Source organism: Aptenodytes patagonicus, chromosome 3 (genome assembly GCF_965638725.1).
Source record: "Aptenodytes patagonicus chromosome 3, bAptPat1.pri.cur, whole genome shotgun sequence".
Classification (NCBI taxonomy): Eukaryota; Metazoa; Chordata; class Aves; order Sphenisciformes; family Spheniscidae; genus Aptenodytes; species Aptenodytes patagonicus.
In genome coordinates this window covers 81280887-81301438 of record NC_134951.1, presented here as the reverse complement: position 1 = coordinate 81301438, position 20552 = coordinate 81280887, and the positions used below count along the sequence as shown (strand labels likewise).

General features: G+C 43.2%; 1 protein-coding gene across 1 annotated transcript in view; it reads left to right on the top strand.

Annotated features, from left to right (window-relative positions):
• Nucleotides 1-1308: 1308 nt before the first annotated feature.
• Nucleotides 1309-20552, top strand: part of PDE10A (phosphodiesterase 10A) — a 193614-nt gene continuing 174370 nt past the window's right edge. The window contains exon 1 of the mRNA XM_076333970.1: nt 1309-2155. Within this exon, the coding sequence (XP_076190085.1) occupies nt 1309-2155 (847 nt within the window). The remainder of the gene's footprint in view (nt 2156-20552) is intronic.

Genomic DNA, 20552 nt, shown 5'->3' with positions numbered 1-20552 from the left:
GGGCCGAGCGAGTTCGGGGCGAAAACGAAATACGTGGGGCGGGGGCTTCCAGCGCAGCCCTCGGCCCCGCTCCGTTCCGAGCCCGCCCTCGGGCTTCCCTCGGCCGGGCGTTCCCCCGGCGGCTGCCCTGCTGAGGGACGCCGTAGCGCGGCCCGCCGAGGCGCCGTGCCGCCGGGACGGGCGGGTTGCGGCCGGGCTGGCGGGGCGGGGTGGCGAGGCGGCGGCCGAGGGGCCGGCGGCGGCGGCGGCGGGACGCTCCTTCGAGGGGAGCGCGTCCGCCTGGGGGCTGCGGGGCGGGACCCCGCCTGCCCGTGGACCCCGCCACGGAGTCGGGGTGGCGGCTGGCCGGCGCGACAGGCTCCGCTGGTGAGCGGCGCCGCCCGTGCCTGGGGAGCAAGGCCGGTGGTGGCCCCGGAGCCACGCCGCACCTGTGGCCAGAGTCTGAGGTAGCCCCTCGGGGAGCCGGCCGGCTTTGGAGGGCTGGGGCTGAGGGGTAGGTGGCTGCAGGTGTGCCAAGTAGAGACTGGGGTGGAGGGGCCGAGGGGGGCCGAAGCAAACACGTGTGATGCGGAGCACCGGGAAGGGACTGTGCATCCCCGTATAGGAACGGGGGTTTGATACCCCACAGAAACAGAGGGGCAGCGCCCTGGCATCTTCATCCCGGGCGCCGCAGGGCGTCTGCCTTTTGATCTCAGTGGCTGGAAATATCTGTTTAAAATAATGAGGCCGCATAGGGAGGATCTTTTTCTCGTGTCTCTCCCTCTCCCCGCGTTCCCTTTAGGTAACCGCTGTACTGTAGCTCCTGTGTGCGCGCCTGGTAATGAGAGGAAGGGAGGCAGCCTGGGAAGCGCTGGCTCCGCCAGTGGGCGTTTTCTGGCGGCCGGGGCTGGTACTGGAAGCGGCACTGCAGTGATTTTATCTGCCTCTTTGCAGACGCGCACGCACATACGGGGCAATATTTGCCTCGCTCGAAGAAAATACAGCTTGTTGCCGTTTTCTTGCTTTGAATGCGAGGTCGGAGCATGAGGAAAAGCGGACTTTAAAAGGGGATCGGAACCGCTTGGCGGTCAGTAGCGCCCTGTCCCCTCCGGCCTAAAGGGGGAACGGAAATATGAGGATTTTATGAGGGCGGGGAGCCGGGGTGCGGAGGAAATACTGCCCGGGGGTTGCTGGAGGGAACGAAGCGCCGAACCGCGGTTGCCCCTCGTTTGGCTCCGTCCTATTTCGGCTTCCCCTTTCGCTTTACTCCGGTATCTCTCCTAGACGTCCTGCCTTAAACTACCGCGAAAGGGAGGGAAGAGCGGAAGCATGTCCAACCCGGAGAAGCGGATCTTATCCCGCCCCTCGGCCCCCCTGGCTGCAGCACCCGGGGAAAAGCCCGGCTCCGGCAGCCGCCCGCTCCACTCCCATGGCCAGAGCGGCGGAGGTGGAGGCAGCGGCGGGTGTCCTCCTCCTCCCCCCGCTCCTGGAGGCGGCTCGGCTGCCTGCAGCTCCCTCTCTCTTCTGCTAACAACCACCAGCAGCAGCAGGAGCCGCGCTGCAGGGACAGCCTCCTCCGCCGCCTCCGCCAGCATCGTCCCCAGAGCGGCAGCGGCTCCTTTCCTCGCTCCAATCCCCTCCTTTTCCTCCGCTTCTCCATCTTCTTTTTACTTCTTGCCGCCGCCTCCTCGTTTCCCCTCCTCGTCTTCCTTTAACCTCACAAGTCTCCAAGGGAGGGAAGGAGGAGGAGGAGAGGCAGCGAGAGCGGCAGGAGGAGGAGGAAGAGATGTTGGCGGAGCAGCAGCAGCAGCTCACTTGATCGCCCATCCAGGCGGCAGCGGCAGGAGGAGACTCTTCTGTTCTTCCTCCATCCAGGGCTTGCTGCTCCGTTCCGCAGCCGGCGGCCCCCGGCAGCACCACTCCCGGCTCCTCCTCTCCCCAGCCGCCTCTCGCCCGTGGTCCTGCAATTCCCTCGGTGCTGCAGCAGCAGCAGCCCGCGGCGACGGGATCCGAGGAGGCGACGGCCCCGGCGGGAGCAGGACTCCTAGGCGGCAGCAGCGGCAGAGCGGCGCCTTCTTCTCCTTCTCGTCTCCCCTGCTCCTAGGGCCAGACATGGAAGATGGATCTAATTCTGCAAGCTGCTTTAGGAGGTTTACGGACTGTTTCTTGAACACAAGTAGGTACCCGAGCGCTGTGCCCGGCGGCGGGTGGCGCGTGTCTCGGGGGGAGGCGAAGGGCTGTGTCCGAGGCTGGGTGCATGCCTTGAGGAGAGGGCATTTCTTTGTGAATGGGGGGGAGGCGAAGACACAAAGGGGCCGTATACGTGGGGCGTGCGTGGACGCACGGAGGAGCGGCCGGGCGTGTATTGAGGATGCACGGACAAAGGGGATGCTCGATGTAACTGAGTGCTCTTTGTGGCAGCTGGCTGTTAACGCCTCGGGGATTTCGGCATCGTTTCGGGATCGGACATCTCTACGTGTATGCGTGTCAGCCTTTTACTTGGTGCATGCTTAATTCGCTCAGGAACGATACGTAGGGGAACGGAGCCTCTCGCCCCTACTTAATTGGAGTAGCAATAAGGAAGCATTACGGTATCGGCAGTTGACAGAGAAGCGGCGGCGGAGGACCGGAAAGGGTGAAATGTATTGCTTCTTTCTGCATCCCCTGTCAGATCCGCCACACGCCTGCAAATTCCGCGGCTTTGAACCGGCTTTGGTACCGGGCGCCTCCTTCCCCTGGCCGTGGCTCATCGCAAGGCGGGCGAGAAGCCGGAGAGGAAACATGTGCTCCTTGCTGCGGGGGGCCGGCGCTGTAACGGGGATAGTGAGCGGCTGGCGGGGAGGGCTTTGAGGCGCTCCGTGAAGGGCGCTCGGCAGCTAGCCTCTTCCGCTGCCGGCGAAACCCTCGCCGGCTCCCGCCGAGCCCACGCGCGGGGGAAGGGCGCGGGGCCGCGCTCGCCCGGCGTCGGGAGGCGGGAGTGGGGCGAGGGCAGCCGCTCGGCCTCTCGGTGCGGGGCTCGGCGAGTGTCCTCCCCGCGCTGGACGGGGGAGCCCGGCGGTAGCGGGGGCCGCTGGCCGGCCCGAGCCGCTGAGGCGGGTTGTGAGAGGGGGGAGGAGGGTTTCGCACGGCAGAAACTCCCCGTTCACGGGGACGCGGCCCGGCTCCCCTCGGGTGTCTCGCCCCGAGCCTGCCGCTGCCGCCTTCCCCTCTCCGAGGCGTGTCAGCGATACACCGCGCCCCGCCGGGTGGGCGCCCCCGGGGCTGTGGCGTCCCCGCGGCGGCCGGGGCCTCGGGCTGAAACCTCCCGGGGTCGGGCTGCCCGTGCCCTCCGCCAGCCCTCAGCTCCAGCGCCCCGCCGGGGAATGTGCTGGGGTTCAGATTGGTCATGGGATTAATGAATTTCTAAGCGGAGCGCGTATCAGGGCTGAAATACTTTTTTTTTTTTTTTTTTTCTCGGAAACTTTTTTTTGCTCGCCTGATGTTTTGATGCTTAGGGTGACTTCAGTCAGCTGTGGTTATTTTTTTTTTTGTTTGTTTGTTTTTGGTGTGGGTTTTTTTATTCTTTTTGTGACAATTTCTTAAATCATACATTTATGCCTTAAAGTGTCCCTAAATTTGCATTTTAATCTGTTAGCATACTTTTATTAGGTGGCTTTTTGGATACAGGTGAATAGTACATAGTTAACACATGTATGTATTTTGGGGGAATGTGAGAAGAACTATAGAAAGTCAGCTGAAACCTCATCATCTCTCTTATTGCCTTACAGCTGTCTTTAGCACAATAACCTGCAAGCATGGTGGTACTTGTTCCATTCTACGGTAGAGGTGAATAAAGATGACTGTATATTTGCTGCATTGTCTTTTTGAAACTTTATTCAATAGTTGATTACGTTACAGAGCCACATACTTGTTTAGTTTTGAGGCCTGGAGGGAATCCTAAGCTCTTCCAGTTTTTATTTTCTCTGTGTTTGAGAGGGGTAGAATGCTGTCATGCCTGTGGTACAACTCTGATGTTTTAAAATACGTGGTCTTAGGAGCAAGGGACTGAGCCAGGGAATGTGTGTCACGTAGGGCAATTCTCTCCTATGTTAGACCAAGAAAAAGATGACACAGAAAACATCAGCTCTGTTCAAAACATCATTTTAAAAGCAGTGGTGAATTCAACTTGAGCTATTTTATGAACACTTTAACACAAGAAACCGGGTCGTCTTTGACTGATTGTGACCTCTGACTGAAGATTTTCCTGCAGGCAGGAAAGGAGCAGAATGGTTCTTTCCCCTGTGAGTTTACTGACGTCGAAGAAGACATGCAGCCTCTCTCTCTGTGGAGACACTCTTCCGTGCTCTGCACCCTGCTCTCATGAAACTTTCAAGAACTTAAATGTCTGATATCTTTACTCCTCTTTTGAATGTGATTGAAACTGGCCAATGGGTTCAAAAGGTATTAGTGAGGTCAGACGGACAGACATCCACGTGCGTGCGTATATACATATGCGTACGCTTCCCTCCCTCCCCGAGTGATTGCATAAGTCTGATTTCCTTAGGAAACCAGGCTGAAAAAAGGAGTGGAGGGAAGTCAAACAAGATACTATTCAGTTCCAGTGCAGCTACTGTAAGAGCACTTGTCCAACTGTTTGGAGTACTGTGCGCAGTCCTGGTTACAGTGCAGCTGGAAGGCTATTATTGTTTTGAAGAGCATGAGATCATGTAGAATAATGATGATAATGTGCTGTATCTCATAGCTTTTGTTGTAAATTATACATATATACATATATACACTATTTGACTTCAAAGACAAAAAAAGTCTAAATATTTTGACAGGGAAACTGAGGAGTTCTGTAGGGAAGAGAGTTGAGATGAGCTCTTTTGGAACGGAGATTTAAAAGTCACTTAACAGAATCTTGAAGACTGGAAAACAATGAAATCGCTAGAGATGTATTCTTCTTTATCCTCTGAGCTCTTTTGATTTGCATGCTCTCCAGTCAGGATTTTGTTGGAAGGTTCTTGATATTATTAAAATTTTAGGTTCTGCAATACTCGGTTTGTGCCATATCTGGCTATTTTTGTTTTTAAGATTCCTAATAGAGCACTGGACTGGACTGCAGAAGCTTATATGAACTTTGTATTTTGTGTGTTGTTTTTCTTAGCTGTTTAAAATCTGTAACTTGGTGCATAACATAGTGTTTTGAGAAACTTTTAGTATCTAACATCCTGGATCAGTTCTCCAGTGGAGTTCTACCGTATTTAGGATACTGCAAGCTGCCAGGTATTCCAGGTTTCTGTGAAATGTCTTACCTTCAGGGGAGCATCCCACGATCCTTCTACACTCAAGGTCTCTCAAGCTGTACGTGTGTAGCATATTTCATCTGTGTCCCGTGAGTCTACTCACAGGTATGAGTATTTTACAGTCTGGGGGCTTTCTGCTCATCAGAGCATTATCAGTATATTGATATTTTATAGAGTTACCTTTTACCTGGCTTTTTTTTTTTTTTTTTGTGATGCAGCAAGTTTATCCTGCACCTTCATGTGACAGATGCTAAGACTTTCTGATTGAATAGTACTCTAAGAAAGAGTAGATGTAGTAAGGTCTGTAGTTGTGGAAGAAAATAGCAGTTAAGTTTTAAATAAAGTTAAAAGGATTCCTGTTACCTGCACTAATGGGAAAGTTAAGCTTGGCTTGACTCTTCCCCTCCCCCCCCCCCCCCATCTGTGTATTCATTACTTGCAATCAGGGTTTTGTAAGTCAAATGCTGATCTTCAGCAATGAATCCCATGTGTAAAGGTGGATAGGGTTTGGTTTTACAATTAAATCATCCTTAAAATTTAGATGCTGATGTAGAAAACAGAATTGTCTCTGGTTTTCACCCCAGGGATTCTGGCTCCGCATTAATTGAAAGCAAAATTGTCACTGAAGCGGTGTATTGTTTTGATGATAAGTGATGTCATTCAGCGGCTCCCATCAGGACTGGTGTTTCATAATACCACGTTTTGCATTAATGTATAGGAACACCATATATCCTGGTCTGAAGCACTGCCATTCTATTTAGAGGGATAACCGACCAATACATAGGGCAGACAGCAAGGAATGGCGTGGAAAGGGAATGGAAACCGTGCGGGCACAAGCAGTTCACAGTGAAGGAGGGCTTGTTTGTCCGAGTCAAGTATTTTCACAAATGGTTGTCTATAAAGCATGCAGTTTACATTTGAAATAACTAATCCTCTGTCCCTTTGACTCCTCAGCTCTGCTGCCCGTGTTTGCCTGATGGCTTGAGGGCACCTAGCGCTCATAGGCCTTGAGAAAGGAGGTAACGCCTTCACTGTTAACTCAGTAAGCTTGCTCCTCGTGTAAAATGGACTGTGGAAGGTGTGATTATGCACGGTGGGGTAGTGTAGGTGAGTTGGGAGATGGCTTCTTTTTGTCACTTGTGCGAGGAGGATAGCAGCTCATTTAAGATTCTAACACATGGCTGGGGGCTCCAATCACCCGTTCACGTCCTTCCTTTTGCTTGTGTTTAAGCCATACTCATCAGCTGGACATAGTGAAAACCTGAAAGCGTAAAGATGAGGTTTTGTTTCAGCATATACATGACTTAGTGACTTGATCTTGAAACAGTCATGTAAACGCTCATTTCTGCTAATGGTCTAGGGCATATACTTGGCTTACTTGCTTTTAAATCTTCTGTTGTACAGATCAGTACAACAGTACCTTTTGTTCAGTTTTAAGATTTTGTGCTGTATTCTAATACAAATAGATTATACCTAACATTCTCTCAGTATTCTCAAATCATGAATTTCGTTTTAGATTCGGAAAATAAGAATGAGAGTCTGTGTGTGTGTGGATTTATAACTTGGAAACGGCTTATGCAGCTTGTTGGTCGATGTTAACCTTGTCTGTGATTAAAATCGTATTTCAGTTTGAGGCTAATATGAGCTAATTCTTTTATGCTACTTTAAAAAGTATTTTAGTTTCAAGTCATTATGTTTAATACTTTAAAATTCAATGTTTTTTACAATATTCTAGTTTTTGCACTTTTGGCACTATTATCATATTCCAAAAGAAAGCTAAGATCATAAATAAAAAAAAAATATAAAAAGAAAAAGGGCTGTTTGGGTTTTTTTAATTTTGTTTTTATACTCCCTCTGCTGGCTGTTTCAATTACAAGTACCTGTACTTGAACTTTGTTACTAAATTTGCTCTTCCTTTACCATTTTATCAAATGAGCAGTAACGTGTATTGATTTCAATCTGTATTTAAAATACAAAAAAAGTCTATAATTATTAAATGAAGAAACACTATTTGCAGGAATGGAAAATCTGACACCTGTTTTACGGAGCAATGTTTTCATTTTTGTTGTACCTTGTATTGATTTGAACTCTAAAACCAATTGAATCTTTTGGTGCGTAGGCCAAATTTTCACCAGTAAATATCACAGAAATAACATTTCATACATTGTTCCAAAAGATTTAGTTATCTGTTCCATTTATTGTAACAAATTTACTGCCCAGCTTTGAAGAACAGCTGTGGCAAAACCTAAATATTTATGCTGTTCTGTTATGTTAAAAAAAAAATTATCACTCATGAGTTTGACTTGCATCTACATAATTAGCTACAAGGCTGCACTCAAAGTATTCTGCAGATGTAATGGATAATTTCTTAAGATACTGGTTTTAGTACACTACCATACGGTAGTGTTCATCCAAAATATTTATAGAACTCAAAAATTGTAATTCTTAGGAACTTCAGAGATGATGTACAAGGATTGCTGTATATATTATTGAAATGAAGCCATTGCATTCCCCATGGGTGTCAGTTATGGTTAAAATTGTTCAGTATTTCTTGTTGATATTTCTGCTAAAGATCCAGACTTTGCTGTGTAATGTGTCCTCACTTGTGCTGGTACTTGGCTTCCCACTGTCAGAGTTTGAAGAGTGCCATCTACTGATTGACAGCTCCTTGCAGTACTTTGTTCCTTTGCCATCTGAAGGCTCTCACAGCTCAGCCTCGCTTTTCTTGTGGGATGTGACAAGTTGATGTGGTTGAACGTGGCAACTGTGTTGAATCAAGCCTCAGCTTTGACCTCTTCTATTAAATGATGCTATTTTTTCTTTCTAATTTGTTTCAAGGTGAGGAAACAGGATTTTCATCCTGAGAGGTGGGCTTCCCCACCCTCCCTTGTCCCCTTTTTAAAAGCTTGTGAGAAAGCGGTGTATTTCTGTGGTTTCATCATCACTTCTTATCAAGCTGTCATAATTAGTGTGGGAGGAACTAGCCTGGCTGACGTTTATAGAAGACTTTGGCTTCTGCTATGCCAGACTGTATTGATGCGTTGCACACTCGAATGAGACAGTTCAAAAGGCAGGTAACAGACTTGCAATCGTGACTTTATTAACAAATGAACATTCCAAAATGCTCACAATGTGTTTGTTTTTGCAGGAGAGAAGGACAATCTGGTTAACAAGTTCTAAATTTTTATGGTAAATTGATGAATTCATCCTCACTGTTAGTGTACACTGAGAATGCTTTGTTTCAACTTAGAAGTATGCTAATTATGTTCTTAGGGAAAAAAAAAAACTTGGCAAGAGTATGAATTAGTTCAAAAAAGTGTATCATTTGCATATTTACAAGGAACTCCTTTATTTTGGAGTTCTTTTTATATATCTTCTTCTCAGTGATTTATCGCCACAGGAAGCTTTCTTAATTCCCAGCTCCTAAGCACCTTGTCATAGGTGGCATTAAGAAGAAAAAATATTGTGTTTCCAAATTTCATATTCTTTTGAAAAATACATTGATAGCAAGTTTTAGTCTGGATGAGTGAGATTTTTAACAATAAAATGTCACATCATTAAGAGATGCCGAATCTTATGGCTCAATAGGACTAGAATTGGGGTCTCTGTATCACTTGAAGGCTTTCCAAAGTAGTTCTGGCTCAAGAATACCAAAAGAGAAGGCTTTTGGATGTTACTCTCTGCCTTTAGAGAACTCGTACTCATTTTAGTGGTTTCTAATTAAAATAATAATAAAAAACCTCAACATAGAAGCAGCAGTAGTAATCTCACCTTCTTTGATGTTGGGACCCAAAGAAGAGATTGTCAGGATCTGAGACCAGTTAATCCACCTTCCATCTGGAAACTGTGAAGATTTAATGCTTTCATTAGCACTTACTGTTCTGATTCCTTGTTTCTGCATTATCAACCAACTCCTGTGCAGCTGAGCTGTACTTGTCTTAACAAAGTTTATTCAGCTGTTAATAATTCCAACATTCTTCCTTCCTCTTATCCTTCCACTTGCATCAAAAAGAAATCCCCTGATGTCAAGCCACAAATAGTTCCTAAAGGAAAGAAAACTTTTGCATCCGAAGTTCTAAGAACTTTGTACAGAAACCTCGCATCTCTAATCCTTCTGATCCATACGTACCCAAAATAGCAGATACTTCTAGCTGCTGACAACCATTCCCATGTTCACCTTAATAATACTGTTACTTTGCTTCACCCTGTGGGGAAATTTCCTACTTGGCAGGAAGGATGCCACTTTCTTTGCCCTAGATATTTTGGTAGCATTTCTGCAACACTGGGGTGTTCTGCTGGTTCAGAGAGTAAGATGCTGAGCCTGAATTATGGTGGCTAAGTGTGCATCCTGTTTATTCTTTAGTAGTTTTCCCGACTCCCTAATTTTTATTTCCCCAAAGTATTTCTTCCATAGTGTCTTATTTTACTTACTTCCAAACTAGTAAAGCTACTACCCTCTCTTCTAGTACTCTTTGACTTATTCTAAAAAAAAGTTATGTGCCTTAGTATTTCACTAATGATTTTTTCCCCTAACACATAGCGGTTAAGTTTATGATAACTCATTCTTTTACTTACACTGTTTTTTTGTGTTTATATTTTGGTTTTCTTTCATGCATATACAGATACCCTGGCAACTTCTCCAGAGTGAATTCTGTCTTGGAACATAGCTCTGTCGGCTGTGCTTCCTTTGTATGGCTCTCTCTTTCTTTCAGTTGTATCTGTATTTTCAGCTTAATATGATTTCCTCCTTGTCCACCCATCAGCTTATTTTAGCTGATGTTTCCTTCTTGATTGCTGAATTGTGTTGATTTTGTTTCTTCCTGCAGTGGGCCTGTGTCTTACCCTGTCCCTTTTACAATGTTCTTATTTTCCCCAACTGCTTTGGTTGTGTGAAGGCACTACGCTGCTGTTACTCTTCTGCTGGTGTAGTTCACTTCGGCTGTATTGTCTGGTTTTTTTTGGTAAGACTAAATTTTGCACGGCAGTTTGAAAACTCTTGCTATGTGTTCTGTATTTGCAGTGACTCATTGTATTTCCTAATCTCCCACTGTCTGCCCAGCCCTAAGTGTGATGTCAGTAGAGATTTTTTTTTTCTTGCCTTTTTTTTTAAGCAAACGTAGGACTGATGAAAGTTACTGTTTGATGTAACAGGAAACTGAACTCATCTGTTCTGGCTACGGCAGAGCCTGTTTTGAGTATGCTCAGGTTTCATCGTGCCAGGCTCGATGTGTCGAGCTTGCTTGCGTCTCATGCTTGTGAGCAAATCGCTTTTGTGTGGATGTGTCTCACTGTTCCTGTTTCTTCAGACTTCAGTTTTCACCAGTAAAGATTCCCGAGACAACTACCCTCGAGAAGCTGCTTTTTCATGAATCTTGAGTCTTAAATGTAGTTCTGTGGCCTTCAGTTCCTGATTATGAATGCAAGAGGGTCTTAGCGTTAGAATTGTCCTTTTGAGAAGTGCTTTCAAGAGGTCATCAGAGAGTATGGGTGACCTGCGGTCTCCAATGTTGATAGAACAGTGCATTCCCCTTACAACTTCTGGCTTAGCTCTTGTGGTGGTAGAGAGAACAGGATCATCTGGTGTGTTGTAGGAACTTTCATAGGCTGTTTGTGGGTAGGAATGTGCTTGTAGATTGCCTGTTTCTTTCAAACCTTTTTTGGACTTTCGTTGGAGCTATATGCAGTGCTTATACTTTTGAACTAAGCACAGAGAGGATGTGGGCTCGAGCTCTAGCCCTGCCCATTCTGCTTAATTTTTAGTGTGCTCCTTGGTCCAGTTTAGACCGATGCCTAACTGCCTGCATGTGTGTTGGGAGAAAGCAAAGGGGGACTGTTCCCAAAAGGCAGTGGGAATGGTACTTGTCTCTTCTGACCTTGTGTAAGGAGAAGAGTTTAGCTTTGCGGATGCAAACTGTGTCATGCCCCTTTACTTTGGGGCTAGAGAACAGGCTCTGGGCTGTTTTATTTACTTGTATAGGGACATAGCCATATAGACCAGCAGAGGAATCTTTATACTGTTTGTGGCACTAGGGCAGACCTTGTTTCTACAGGCCAAGTTCTCCTAGCGAATGAACCACAGGTTCTACAAAGTCCTGAATGAAAGATGTGTCCAGTGAATAAGGGACCATTGCTGGACGACATGGCTTGCTGCCTGACTCAGTGCAATTATTTAGCTTGGCTGTCTTTGTTTCCTCAACTTGCTGCTTTGGAAGGCTTCTTAGAAGTTGTGGCTAAAATGTGTAAATGAATGTTCATAGGGGAACCAGAAGACACAAAGTTTGTCAGTTGACAAGGATGAATGAGGTGTGTGTGGTGATATCACATATCTTATGTTAATGAAAAATGATGGAGGCTTATCCGTCTATGGCAGTAGTATTGAAGGAGTAGAAGTCAGAAATAGAAAAGGGAGAAGATTGGAATGGTAAGAGAAGTTCAACATTTTTATTGCTCAAAAGAATGCGATTACAGCAGAAGAAAATGTTCATCCTTATAGGGAAAGCTATTTATAAACTCTGAGAGATTTCTTTTGGGGTAGATGAAAGACTTGATATGTAAATATCTCCCAGCAAATCATCAAATTTCGAAGAAATCTTTTCACTGAAGTATGAGATATCACTGAAGTGTAAGATTACAGTTTTTTTAAGTGCGAGGGTTATTTTTCTTTTTAATATCACAAATGCTTTCTTTCTGCTTAACTATAATTTTTTTCCTCTTTTTAGTAACAACATAAATGGTGCCTGGTAAACCTTATGTACTTTATGAATGTACTTACAGATAACCTTTTAATTTATTTCTTCACTTTTTGTAGCTTAATGTTATCTTCACCGATCAGCCAACTGCTATTTGACAATCTCTTGTGTATGCCAGCTGGCCATGTCTTTCACCATTATTTTACTAGGTCACTCTGAAAGTTTTACTGTTCTACCCTGTGTGGGTTTTGGTTTTTTTTTTTTTTTTAAAGCTTTATTTGTAATTTAATAACTTATCCACCTTGTTCCTGTTTTTTCTAACAGTTTATTAAAGCATAAAACTGGCTACATGTAGAGTGCATGCCCCTTCTCTGTCTCTTAACATGAATCGCCTTGGATGGCTCTAGCCGTGGATATGTTGTGAGTATAGCAAACATCACTGTGGCTGGTTACTTTTCTGATGCTGACCTCTTACTTGTCCATGACAAGCCTTGATTCTTGTTTACAAGATGGTGTTGCAGTTGTTACCTTCTGATTTGACTGCAAGGCTAATTTTTTGTTTGTTTTTGTCCATTCAATTGTGTGTACCTTTTTTTTTAAGTATGTTGAACTATTCTCTTAGCACTTTGCAACATCTTGTTTTAACAACTTGTGTTTGAATCAAAGCAACTAGCCGTTCTGCTGTGCCAAGAAATGCTTTTTCCCAAGCACTTGTAAAAGGAGGTTTTTGTTTTTCTTGTTTGACAACAATTCTTTTGGTGTTTACGGAGCTGAAGGGAGGAATGGTAAGAAAGTTGAAATCCGCTATATATATAAAAATTGAAAAGGGAACATGAGAACAGCTACACAGTTACATTGAGCAATATTGGAATATTGAAATTCTTTTGCCAAAACATAAATTGGTAAGACTTAAGCTTTGTTTAAATATAGAAATGTCTGGTGCTGAACTTCACTTTGGAACTTAAAACTGAGTTGTCAAACTGATTTGAAAGTCTGTATAAAGACTTTTATATTGGCTTAAATTAATATAATTTTGATAGGTTTTAGATCTCTCAGAGATGAGCTCTGGCAGGTCTACTAGTGGCAGCTGAGATACCTAACCTATGCTTCTCTGCTCGAAGTCACTACCAGCTCAGCAGAGGTAGCAGAAGGAAGGCTCAAGCACATTGCCTGGCTTTCTAACCTGTGATACATGCAGAGGTGAATGTCTGCTAATATATTGAGCTGTAGGCTGCTGTGCTTGATGAAGAACTGCAAAAGTGACCTTGGGTCCTACTTGTGTGCTGGTAACCTCTAGAAGCAGGTTGCAAGAGGCTGTTAGGAGCAGTGAGGACATAAACCGTTACACTACTTGCTTTGTTCCCCTTTCTGTCTGTTAATGCTGAAACATGTCTGACCCCAAAGCAAGCTGTTTCAGGGAGTTGAGATGGTAGGTGCCTGTTGAGGGTAAGTTTTCTGCTGGTTAACTTCCTGAATAACTTCACTGTGGAGTCAGAGGATCACCAGTGCTGATGGAAAAACAAGCCATGTCAGCATGTTGCTGGGAGCTGATGAGAGGATAACCCCTTTCATCAGCAGCTCATCTTAGGTCAGCTTGGCTGTGCTTGATACAGTTACGCCATACTTTCATGGTCACTTGAAGTTCACATAAACTAATCCTCCTGTTTAAAGAAATGGCCTAATTCTTCCTCCCTAAGGCTGATCTTTCCTATACACATGTACTCCTCCCTTGTGCAGGCACATTCGTGTGGCCCCATGGTGATCTAGATTGAGGAGCTGCTGTCAAAAGGGAGAAGATGCATACTTTAAAGGGTTCATAAACTTCCGAAAATAAGTTGGAAGTGCATGTTTAAAACATTATTTAAGGCAGAAGCGTCCTTCAGAGATGGGGAAATAGTGTGATTTATGTAACGTAGATTTTGCCATCTTGGAAGTCAGCTTTATGAAGGTCTCTACCTGCGTGTTCAGTGTTTTATGTTTTGGTGTTGGTTTTTTTTCCGCACAGGACTTTTGCTTTGCTTGCCCAGTACTTTACCCAGCCCAGAATGTGCATGATGTTGATGACAGGAAGAGTTACTCAGTATCTTCTTTTTTTTCTTAGCAAACCCTGAATCCTTCTAATTCTATAGTGAAGACCTTCCAGAGAGCCTGGAATTGCTGGTTGTCTTACGGGCCTTTCTATTGGTGGTGGTTGCATGAAAGTTTTGTGGGCGTGAAATATTTTTTTTTGTACTATGGGACAGTAATAGACTTTTGCATGTGACTGAAGAATGCAAAAGGGATTAGACAGAAGTACAAGAACATTCGCTAGTTTTGTGTATGTCAATGATTGGAGATAACCTGAAATAATGATATCCACCACCCCTTCCCTCCCCACCCGCCCCAAGTGCTGGGTGAGCACAGACTAGTTCTCACAACAAAACTGGAAGTTTTCTAAACCAGGAGGTTGTCTAAAACTTAGACAACATGGACACCTCTGTCATCTTTCCAAGCAGTTGGGGAAACCATTTCAAATTAGATGTGGCTACAAAGTAGAAAAATGGCAGAGCCACAATGAGACTTCACGACCTGGCTTCTAATCTGGGGATCCCTCTGGCAGGCAACGTTGCTTTAATGATCCAAGGAGAATGTTGCTATAGCTTCCCATGACTTAATTTGTTGTTGTGTTTAGTGTTTATATTTTCTGTAAACAGCTCCCAGACACTGAGGCTCTAGGAGCTTCGAATGAAAAACATAACGGTGCATCGTTCTCTTCAAGGCCAACAGTGAAACCGGTTTAAATGCGCTTGTATTAAAACCGTGAAGTGAGGTAATGGTTAGTTTTGATTAGACCTACTTCTGCTGCTGCCACTTTTCTAAGAGACATTTTCATTGAGGGAAGAATTACTGTTTCAGCAAATAGCATTATATTCGTTGAGAAACGGTAAGAGCAATAAAGACAACAAGTTTACCTCACCAGTGTCAATGAGACTCGGGGGAGAAAAAAGATAAAAGAGAAGACAGAAGAGAAGATATCCTTCAGATGCTTCTAGACTGTATTTGCAATTCATAGTCTTCTGGGCACTTACCATTTTCTGCCTCATTTATTGATCTTGAGCATTAGAACTTGCAGCTGTTTTACTTCATCTTTTAATATGAATTTGCTCTGAGTTTCAGAACATAGTTTCTTCCTCCTATGTATTTACTGGTACGGTCTGGCCACGGCTAATTGTGCTGCAGTCAGTGCTGCTGTTTAAAGAGTGAAGTATTAAGCCTTAGTGAGGGAGAACTGCAGTTCGGTAATGTGATGGTTTTTGTAGATGTTTTCATAACTCAAACTTGCATCTTTGCATCAGTTGGGAAATCTTTGTGAAACTATGTCAGAGCTCTTGAACTTCAAAATAATTATAGCTTTTTGGGAGGAGTATCAGTAAAGGGTGAAAATAAGGAGAAATAGATAAGCATGTTTAAAATTGTACAGTGACTGTAAAGTAATGCATCTTCAGTCTAGATGATGGTTAGTGATACCTTCCTATGTTGCTATTCAGCATGCACACTGTCGTTTACATGCAGAAGCGTGGTTAACGGTGATTTCCTATCTTGTACTGCTGGAGGTTATATGTGGTCCTTTACTTACTGCTGTCTTTTATATTGTTTGGCTGTCAAAATCTGCATGTGAAGGTTTAGTCCTTCAGTTTTATCAACTGATCAGCTGATGCACAGATCAGTGAACCTTTTGAATTCAGGCTTGGGATTTATTTAGTTAGTTTTTAGCAGTTTATTTCTATCCCACGCTTGTTTGATAATAATGCTGTTCTGAAAAAAAAAATTAGCTATGTATTTATGAACTATTTTGGTAAAACACTGTAATACAATTACTGTCATCTTACTGCCATAATGCTTTCTTTTTTTTGGAGCAATGCATAATTTGGGTACCACCCAAAGTACTGCTCTCCTATTTTATATGTCTTCATATTTTCAGCTACTTTGCTTGCATGGTTTTTCTGCTGAAACACTGGGAATCTGCTCAACCCTGCACCTATGACAGAGCACTTCAAATTAAGTAAGACAAAGACCAATAATCTCTAAACCCCAAGCAATTCAGTGGGCATTAGATCTGAAGTCTGGATGTTCCCGCTGCTTTTTCTTCTCTCTTTGCTTCCTCCACCCATTTCTTCCTTCCTAGCCTTCGTGCTGCCTGGAACCTCTGCTGTCTCATAAGGTGGGCAGAACTTCTGTTCTCTTTTAGCAGCCACTCGTTCATGTCTCTGTGGTCTTCCTAGCTGCTGGTTTTCATGAACTCATCTGATACCTGTATTGTTTGGTCAAATTTGATTGCAATTAGTCATAAGGTCAAAATGTATTTGTAGGGGCAAATTTTGTAGCTGAAAAGCCAGTAAGACAATTGCATGTCTTGTTTCTTTTGACCTTCTAAAGATTTGTTGGGTTTTTGTTGTTGCATCTTTATTAGTTCTCTCAGTAGCATTGAAGTTCTATTAATGATGGCTCTAATTTCTTTGGATTCCTAAAATTTTTAATGCTTTATGCACAAGGTAGAGATACATAGCTTCTGGGGGAGAGGTCAATGATGTTTTCAGTAGCTTCTTCCTTCTCAAGTGTAATTTACCAAGGGACTCTACAATCGAGTCATCGTGATGGGAAGTGCATCGTAACTGATGTAATGCATTTGTGTTTCCTGGAAACAGAACAAAATCGCAGCTCCGCTCCGTTTAATGCAAGATTTGTCATTGATTTCAGTTGCCGTGATATTTACTTGTATCGTTTGATCTTTGTTGTTGTAACGAGTTGTTCATGCTTTATGAATCCGATTTCCTGACATCAGTCCCTCAAAGCAGTGTTGAAAGTTTTTATTCGTGAAGAGTATTTTTAAAAAATATTTTGAAATATGGTGCAGCCAAATCCGATTTCAATAAAACTTCTAGACTTTTCCTGTGCAGACTATGCTGCAATCAACATAGTTGATACAGCAAGAGGGGCTAGATGCATAAAGCTGGATGGACTTGATAGATAAAGTCTACAAATAGATTAAATATTTATCTAATGCGTATTACTCCTGTCAGGAATGTATTTTCTGATGAAGATGCATTGTTTCCTCCCAGTCTGTCTCGGAAACTAAAATGCATTACGTTGAAACAGTATCACCTTGATCCTGTCTGCTGCAACAGTATATGTTTAACCAAATCACTTTGCTGTATTATACACTATTTTAACTATTTTGGCTAAAAACTCATTTAATCTGAAGTAGAAACACATTGTGTTTCATCACTTGCACAAATGTTTTTTGTGCTGATGTTTTCAGAATTCAGCCAGACCTGCATGATGTTGTTGTGATGTTGTTCTGTAGAACTTTTTAGGCACTTTATCAGTTACTTATGTACGCAGATAAGGGAGCAAAAATGACTACTTGCAAAAGGTTTCCCTGTTTCTTGGTCATAATGGTGCTCTGATGGCTCTGTATTATTGAAAATAATGGTAACTATTTGTGTTATGGGTAAAATTCCTTGTGCTATTTTATAGCCCGTGATCTCAAGGAAGTTTGCAAGCCACTAGCTGAACCTTGTGGCAGCCTTGATAGAAAGGGAATGGTTACTAGACAGACAGTTGTTCTTTCTGTATGCCGTAGGGCAGACAACTCAATGGTTGGGTTTTTATATGCTTAACTGTGCATAAATCTTGCTGAAGAAAACTTCTACAAGTGGTTTAAAAACAGTAGGATAAAATGATTTTGCAAAATAAAACAAAGTATGGTTTTGTAACAGCTTGAAGATATTTATTCTGTTTATGGTCATTTTGTGGCTCTTCGTTTTTTCCAGGCCAAAGATGTATTTGCAACTCAAATCCCAATATAACTCTCTAAACAAGAGCTAGAGTCACAGATGAGAATGGTACATAGATTTTTTTTTTTTCTTTTTTCAGATAGACTTTTTTCTTTTAAGTGCGGTGATGTGTCTCTAAACACATTTGTGAATTAAATGAAGACTGGTTTATCTTCAGATTTCAGGAAGATGAACTTGAAAGGACGCTATCGGGTGGTCTGAACTAAGGAATAAGGTATATTAAACTGGTGAAAGTTTTCTTTTTTCAGATATTGGTGCGCTCAGTTCCTACTTCATAGCAATCTCCTCTGAAAAAACGTCATCCTCTTATTTGGTTTTTTTGGTCACTTAAATCATATTGAACCACTAAGTTTTTCACATGGCCTTTCTGTAAAATCATACATTAGCACAAGCTCAAGGGCATGAACTGCATTTTGTGTTCATAAAGAAAATGGAAATCAAGGGAAAGGAGGGAATTGCAAGCGGTGATGGGTTTTTTCTAATGAAACTTCTACAGAGCTCTGCTGCTGATTTCCCCTTATGTGCTTGTCCAACAGAAAATGGAAAACACCTTTCCTTCACCACCTCACCCATGATAAAAAATAGGGCCTTTTTCCCTGCTGGCCTGCAGCTTGGGGGGCGTGAGTATGGTGACTCATGTTTTGCTTATGAAAGGATTGTGATGTTTTTATGGAAGTTTTTAAGAAAACAAAACATTAAATAGCTGTTGTACAAAGAGGCACCAGTCATAAAATACACTAGAGGTGTATTTCTGATTCATAAGTTGCATTTTGGACTTGAAACAGACTTTTTATTCCCCCAGTGTTTGTGGCAAGTATTAAAAACGAGTTAAGGGCAATACTGATCCTGTAGCAGTTGTAATATTAGAGCACAGAGATGGTTCTCCTGATCGGATGCTGCAGATGGGCAACTCCCTCCTTGCCCTTCAGCCAGTTGTGCAGTGTTCAGGGCTGAAAGTCTGTCAATGTAATTTTTTTTGGGACACTTGTGGAAGTAGACCATCAAAGCTCCCTAACACACTAAAAAGCTGCTAGGATAATGATTTGGATAAGGATAATTCATTTAATTAACTTCATTTGAGGTTTTGAAGGAAGCACAGTGGAACTGCCCAAACCAGAATATTTGACATCTGCGTATGTTGTAGTTCATTATATTTAACTGAGTTTTTATCTCTTGAAAGTGGAAAGCAAGAAGCTGCTGTATTTCAGGAAATGAATATCTGGTTTACAGAATATTTAAGACCCTTTACCCTTCCAGCTCAGCTCACAGCAATAGTTCATACTCAGGCACTTGCTACACTTGACTTGAATTCAGCTTAATTTTCCTGACTCTTTTAAAAAAGTTACAGAGACTTTCCTTTCTTTGGCTCGACAGATGGGCTTGTGACATCTTTGAAAATCAGCAGGCTTTGTGAAAAGAAATGGTAGTTGCTGTTTCTGAGGCTGTAGTGAGGAAACAGGTGCTGTTGGTTATGGTTGGGAAACTGGAGTCCAAAATATGATTGTAAACTAGTTTACCATTCTACAGCTTTTCTTTTGGTATTCACATAATTGTATGTAGACAGCAGTTGTTTTTCAGTGCTGTGGCATTTTGAAGTGGACTACTGTGCTGGGCAGATGAAGTAATCCTTCATCTGACTGATTTAATGGTCAAAAGGAGGAAGGGAAATACTGTTTTTAAATGCTGTTGTTAAACTGTGAACTGCTAGAGCTGTTGTAGTTTCACTTAGTCACCTGCTCCCTTCCCTTGCTGATTTTAAGTGATGCATGGTTTAGGTTTAGATTTATGGTAAGTATATTTTTCTTTACTAATGTATTGTACCTCTGTCAAATTCCCATGTATCATTCATGTAGAAGGTGGGCAGCTGGTGGAAGCTAGGGAAGGAAATAGAGTACTACCAAGTGCTGGTAACAGTACTTTTAACGACATAGACTGATCTGTTCATATCCTCCTAAAATACAGAGATGGGATTCCTGGTGGGATGAGATGACGGCTTTGCCTCCCCTATTAGGGCTATCTGCTGAAAGGGTGAGAGTGCTTTCAGTGGCCATTCCTCCTTCCAAAACTTCTCGTATGTTTTGTTTATTGATTCCTAGCACAGCCTCTTAGTAGTTGCAGTATCTTCAGGAAGAGGTTTTTTTTGGTTTGTTTTTTATCCCATCACAACTCCATTTCAGAAGAGACTTTTCTCTGAAAGACCAAACACCTGCCCCCATGTTGACAGCTTTACCAAGGGAGAGCAGCTGTCAAATGAATGAGATTGGTAGTTTTATAGATACACATAATCTTTTTGAGAAATATATGGGTATCTTATAGTTACAATTCTGTGACTGCTTTAAGTAGCCATCTTACAGCTATTCATTGTCTTGACTAACGCTGGCAGCATAAAGGGCTGCTTGATTCTACTGCGAAGTGTACTTTGCAAGATTAACGTGCGCAGGATGTGTTAATAGGAGGAAAACGGAAGAGAGCAAGAAAGCATATAAAAGAAACAAGATAGAATTTCATAGTTTCCTTGCCAATCAGAAAATAAACATGGCTGGAAAGACAATTGGGACATCAAGAAATGGAAGGGGCAATAAGAAATTTTCTGGCAGAAGAGGAAGACTTTAAAAATCCCAACAAAACAAAAATAGATTATGACACATCAGTTCATATTTTTCCATTGAGGAGATACAGTCCCACCTACTCAAGTTTCTGAAAGAAATTCTGCCCGTCTGAGGAGCTGAAATATAAATCTTTGGTCATATTTCTTGTGATAC